This window comes from Trifolium pratense, linkage group LG5 (assembly GCF_020283565.1).
Source record: "Trifolium pratense cultivar HEN17-A07 linkage group LG5, ARS_RC_1.1, whole genome shotgun sequence".
NCBI lineage: Eukaryota > Viridiplantae > Streptophyta > Magnoliopsida > Fabales > Fabaceae > Trifolium > Trifolium pratense.
Window position 1 is genome coordinate 32,264,379 of NC_060063.1, and position 6,502 is coordinate 32,270,880.

General features: G+C 31.4%; 1 protein-coding gene across 6 annotated transcripts; it reads left to right on the forward strand.

Moving 5' to 3' along the window:
• Positions 1–1,267: 1,267 nt before the first annotated feature.
• On the forward strand, positions 1,268–6,286 carry LOC123882860 (cyprosin-like). Of its 6 annotated transcripts, none has more exons than XM_045931497.1 (14): positions 1,268–1,450; positions 1,643–1,987; positions 2,113–2,173; positions 2,528–2,622; positions 2,720–2,832; positions 3,186–3,354; positions 3,439–3,478; positions 4,167–4,231; positions 4,310–4,423; positions 4,531–4,595; positions 4,686–4,842; positions 5,248–5,367; positions 5,599–5,696; positions 5,806–6,286. In XM_045931497.1, exons 2-14 carry the CDS (start codon positions 1,643–1,645, stop codon positions 5,888–5,890), a joined length of 1,527 nt encoding a protein of 508 aa, XP_045787453.1. In that variant the 5' UTR covers positions 1,268–1,450; the 3' UTR covers positions 5,891–6,286. The 6 variants fall into 6 exon arrangements, with proteins under 6 accessions (XP_045787453.1, XP_045787454.1, XP_045787455.1 ...); XM_045931498.1 differs by having other exon boundaries at positions 1,268–1,392; XM_045931499.1 differs by having other exon boundaries at positions 1,296–1,450; positions 2,113–2,141; positions 2,514–2,622.
• The last annotated feature ends 216 nt before the right edge of the window (positions 6,287–6,502 follow it).

Genomic DNA, 6,502 nt, shown 5'->3' on the forward strand with positions numbered 1-6,502 from the left:
AAATGGAGGGAAAAAAGGAAACAAATTAGGGTTTATGGTTTGCTTGTGTATACAAGCTTATAATATAAAAGATATGGTAATTATTAAATATTAAAATTTATAAGATTTTAAATTAAAGTTTGGCTAAATTGCACTTTTGGTCCCTAATTAACTTTCATAAACTTGCGATTTTAGCCTCTTGTTTTCATAATAGCACTATTGGCCTCACAACTTTAGCTCATTTTGCAAAAGGCTAACCCCACGTTAATTTTGACAAAGTCAACGCACATGTGAACATTGACTCATTTATACCACAATGTTGAGTGGCATGGATGTGGGTGCTCTAATGTGACATGTGAGTCATTATCAATGTGGCAAGACATGTCGACGTGACATTTGAGTCACTGTTCACGTGTGCGTTGACTAGGTTAAAATCAGTGGGGTGTTAGGCTTGTACAAAAAAAATTAAGTTATAGCGCCAAAAGTTCTATTGTGAATGTTAGGAGGTCAAAATCATAAATTTGTGTAAGTTAAGAGGGTATAAGAGAAATTTAGCAAATGGTTTTCAAACATTAAAATTTTGTTGTTAAATTTATTACTCCCTCTGGTTTTTTTTTATAAGGAACACTTTGAGAAAAAATTGGTCATTTTTATAATAAACTTTGACCAATTTTCAAATGTTTTAAAAGTTCAATTTCACTTATGCCCATATTTATTATGAAAGAGAATTTAAAAATTAATAAGTTAGTTGAATAAAGAGTAATTAAATAAGGGTATACATAGAATAAATTTAAATTTATAAGAGTATTAAATGAAAATAACTTTGTTAAATGTGTTTCATTGGTTGTGTGATTTTTTCAAAGTGTTCCTTATAAAAAGGACCGAAAAATATTAAAGACTTTCCTTTGTATTTTTAAAACATATGAAGAATATAAAATGTAAAAAAAAAATTAAAAATGAAAGAGATAAAAATACATATAACGTTGTCAAAATATTATTAATTTTTTTCATGTTATAAGACTAAAATTGATGTTGATATTGGAAGAGAGCTGGAAATACTTGATCCTAGAACTAACTCTCAAATCAGATTGGGTGGTTTAGTGAGCCGGATACTAATTGTGAAAATAAAAAAATAAAAAATTGATGTTAGTTATAATTTCAAAAATAAATTGATGTTAGTTTTTTTTTTACACAAAAATTGATGTTAGTTATTACCCACAAAACAAATGATTTTATAATTTTTTTGGATAAAAACTATATTTAACCCATAACTTAAAAAATTGAATTTGTAAAAATAAGTGATGTTTGATTAAAAAAAAAATCACCTTGTGCGCTTAAATTCTCCTTCGTATCTAGTACAAACTTCATACTTTGTAGCTATTAATGAGTTGAAAATGAAAGCATTATCATAAGGTATGAACATAACCTTCAACTTCATACTCTGTACCATGTTCAATATCATCATCATAAGGTTTGAAAATTACCTTGAACTTATTTATGTTTTTTTGCTTCTTGTACAAAAATCATATGATTCATGCTAATACAGTAATAGTCAGTTTTTTTGTTGTTTAGAAATTGAAAACTGCAAAAATATGATATTATTGTTCATGATTGTAATTAATCTTTCACTCTTATGTTGCTTGAGCTGAAATTGTTTAAACAGATGAATTTGAAGTATCTGCTGGTTGTTATCTGTCTTTGGATTTGGTCTCAATCTTTGGCTTTTTCAATTTCTGATGATGGGTTGATGAGAATTACTCTAAAAAAGAGGAATTTGGACTTTCATAGTGTTAATTCTGCAAGAATCAAAACGGCAATTCATGAAAGAGATGATTTAAAGAGTGTTGAAAAAAATTGCTGCAAAAATGATGTTGTTTATCTTAAGAATTACTTTGATGTTCAATATTTTGGGGAAATTGGTATTGGTTCACCACCGCAATACTTCAATGTTGTGTTTGACACCGGAAGCTCTAACCTTTGGGTTCCGTCTTCTAGATGCATCTTCTCAGTAAGTTACTTTGTGATTTGATGATTCTTATTAGGAAAAAGGGTCAAATTTCACATGTCGTCTTTTAAGTTATGTGTTTGTATCAGATAAGTCCTTTTAAGTATGTTTTTGTATGATTCGTGCAGATTGCTTGCTATTTACATTCGAAATATAGGTCGGGGATATCTAGCACCTATAACGAAATTGGTAACTTTGGATTAAGGGTCCGTTTGGATTGACTTATTTTTGAGCTTATGTGAAACAACTTATGCAAATACATAAGTTTTTATGTATTATTATAAGTTTGTGAAGGTAGTTTATGGAAAAACTATTTATGAAGATCAAATATTCGTTAGTTAAAACTTATGGATTAACATAAAAACTTATTTATTTGCATAAGCTATTTTTCATATGCTCAAAAATAAGTCAATCCAAACGGGCCCTAAATAGCAATTAATCTAAAAATTATATGCTATTTTGTGTTATGTATATTCATTTGGTTTTATATGCCGATATTTTGTTTGTTATGATTGTAAATTACTTAAAGTTGCTTCTACTCAGGAGTACCTTGTGAAATCCCTTATGATGATGGATACATTTATGGATTCTTCAGCCAAGATAATGTAAAAGTTGGGGATATAATTGTCAAAGATCAAGTTAGTATTTTTTCTTTTTTAATTTTTTGGTAGTATTGTGAATGAGTTTTATATGTTTCTTTGGTTGCATTGATGATTGGTTGGTTCCATCCTCCAGGAATTTTCTGAGATTACAAGGGAAGGAAATTTTGCACTTTTAGCTCTTCCATTTGATGGTATACTTGGACTTGGATTCCAAGATATTTCAGTTGGAAAAGTCACACCAGTGTGGTAATACTGTGTTCTTAATAGCAATTTTAATTCATTTTATTGATTTTTCCCCTTCAAATTACTGAAAAGGGGTGAAGCGTGAGTAATGTGATCTAGTACCGACACTTCAAATTGAAGGTGTGTCTGGTGTCTGATGCATGTCATTGTGAGACACAATGGACAATAGGGTACCACTTCCTCAAATTATACTATTGGTGTTCACATATTAGTATCAGTGTCGTGTCTGATGTTTGCATCAGTCATTCATGTGATTATATATCAGTTGCAATAGGGTAGAAGAAAAATGAAACTTCATATTTTCTGAAGCTTTTGATGCTTCAAAAATACAATTTATTAGTTTTGTGGTGATACAGGTATAATATGATAGAACAAGGACAAATATTGGACAAAGTTTTCTCTATTTGGCTAAATAAGGATCCAATGGCTGAGAAAGGGGGTGAGATTGTCTTTGGTGGTATGGACAAGAGCCATTTTAAAGGTGACCATAGTTACTTTCCAATTTCTCAAGACGGTTATTGGCAGGTATTATTATATAATAGAATTCATCTGCAACTTTTATTATCAACTTTTAGGGTCATTCTTAACTTTTAGTGTTTGCTTCTGCAGATTGAAGTGGGAGATATTCTACTTGGAAATAATACAACAGGTCCTTATGCATTTCTATTTAGCCTTATGCTTAATTAATCTTCAAAAGTTTTTTCCTTCTTTCTTATAGTTGTGACTTGTGAGTGAAGACCATGAGTGAAGAGATTGAAGATGCTAAAGAATGCATGGTATTAGGTGGTTATATATATTGCTAGTTTTTTCTTGAAAGGCATTCGAATTTCAAAAGCCATTGTATAGAACTAAAAGGGTTTGAGCATCAATTTTTGATTTTCAAGTTAACTTGTCCTATTGGTTAGACCATAAATGTTTTGACCTGTGAAATGTTAAGAGTCTCACGTTGGATGAGATATGGCCTGAAAATGAGTTTATAAGTAGGGGACATTCCTCAACTTACAAGCAAGATTTGTAGGATTGAGTTAGGTCAAGTGGGGCATATTATACCTGGCAAATTCAAGTTATGTTGGGCTATTCACTATCAGACCACTTGGCTCACGCTCTAGATGTCCAGTGTTGTGCGTGTGGGTGTGTATTAAGAGTCCCATTTTTAGATGAGTTTTAGTTTAAAAATGAATTTATAAGTGGGAGGTATCTCACCTTACAAGCCGGTTTTGTACAATTGAGATAGGTCCAACTCAAATTTTAAGATAAAATGCACCATTGCCGCTGTTGGCACCTGTCTTCACTATGCTTGAGCTGACTCAATAGAAGATTGTGTAAATATTTTACAGGTTTATGTGAGGGTGGATGTGCTGCAATAGTGGACTCAGGAACATCTTTAATTGCTGGTCCAACGGTATCATCTAAAATCTAAAAAAATATACTGTTATCATTCTTGATACATTGTTTTATTTAATCCCTTTTTACTTTACAGGGTGTTGTGACTCAAATTAACCATGCAATTGGAACAGAAGGATATGTTAGTTTTGAGTGTAAAGACATTGTCCATAACTATGGGAATTTGATATGGGAAAACTTGATTTCAGGGGTTTGTTCTCTTTGTCATTTTTATGATTATACTCTTAATGATTAATATTATTCATAACTTTATTCAAATTATTACCATCCTTTACATATTTTGTATTTCAACTGCAGCTAAATCCAGAAATCTTATGTGTTGACATCGGACTCTGTTCAAATAACGGAATTCAAAGAATGAAGTACAATTTTGCATTTTCCTTATCTTGATTCTTTTGATACACTTTCCTTTGCTTCAGTTATCTTTAACAAAACTCAAATTTTACATGCAGTGATGTTATTGAAACAGTGGTGTATAATGAAAGTAGGGATGGAGCAGCAACATTGGAGAGTCCCTTTTGTAGTTTTTGCAATAATATTGTCCTCTGGGTTCAAGTTCAGATTAAGCAAAGCAATGTAAAGGAAAAAGTATTAAAACATGTGGATGAGGTAGTTTCAAATAACTAACATTAGTTAGATATCTATACTGTGTTAATGTCAATACATGGTTTGAATATTTTAGACTAACAGCGATGTAGCTCCTTGAAAACGTCAATCAGTATCACTATAGTCTCCGATTGTATCAAAATTACAAAAATATTTTTGAATGTGTCTTTTGTTAGTCCGTTTAATCATTCAAAGTGTCTTCTATTACTTAGTTTGGTCCTTGAATCTGTCTTTCTTGTTTTCGAAGACACGCTCAAAGATGTTTTTGAAGTTTTGATACATTTTTACATTAGAATGACACTGCCTCACACATTTACAGAAAATGACTTTTTACTCAATATTTTATCAATTTATTTTTCCAAAGACGAACTCACAAGCTTTTTCGTTGTCTGAATTTCGTTCTGAAAGCTTTGTGAGAGGCTCCCGAATCCGGTTGGAGAATCATTTATAAACTGCAGTAGCATCTCAAGTATGCCACACATTACATTCACAATTGGAAACAAATTGTTTTCTCTCTCTCCAGAACAGGTATGGGTTGGTTTTTTCAATGAGTCCTACATTTATTTCACCTAATGTTAAAGAAATTGATAAAACATGTATAGTTAGCATATTTGGTTTCTTTATATCAATACAATGAATATAACTTTTTTTCTTCTCAGTAATGATAAAGATTGTGTTGAAAAAAGTGTGATAAATGAATCGATATAAGGTATCTGGTTTCTTCATCAAGACAGTTAACAGAACTGTTTTCTTTCACAGTATGTTGGTAGAGTTGAATCAGATGACGAAGATCGTTCCCCTGTGTGCTATAGCAGTTTTGTTGCTCTAGATGCGCCTTCACCACAGGGTCCCCTCTGGTAATCCATACTTATCATCGTATTGTTAATATCTTTCTTAATGCTCCATGTTGCATGCTCTCTCTATGACATAGTGTGCATCACAGTAGTGGTATATATATGTGTGCAGGGTTGTTGGAGACATTTTCTTGCAGGCATATCACACTGTGTTTGACTATGCCAATCTCCGTATAGGATTTGCAGAATCTACATAGTCATTGTTCACATGACTCAAAATAGTAAATAAAAATAAAAAAGTGTCTTCAAATTTGAATTGTCCGATTGGACAGTTCCAAAGTGCTGGTGATTGTGTGCACTAGAGAAAAGACTTTTGTAGCATCACCACATTTCAGTGTTCGACACCGAAAAGACACTTGTAGATGTGATTACATTCAATTATGTTATTTTGAAAAAATATTACCAGTGTTGATATGTCAGTGTCGTGTCTGTGCACATGATCCAAAATTATAGTATGGATGATGTGAGGTATGAATGCTGTATAGTAATTTGTTGATGATGTAGTATGTAAGGTTGAGATAGCCAAATGTTGTTGTATGAGTATTTATTGTATATAGTTAGTTTTATAATTCAGTTTTCCTGATTCAAAACAAGAAAAAAATCAATTGGGTTGGGAATCTGTGGATGCCACAACCAGTACCATTATTCAATCCTTTTACTTTGTAATGATTTGTAAAACGGGGTAAGATTTAAGTAAAGAAATTTTTTGTTCAAGATTATGTACTAAAAATATTTACTGTTTTATCCTTATTCAAGTTTGATATATATATCGTAATAGAGAATACAAAAATAAAGAATCAGCGCAATTG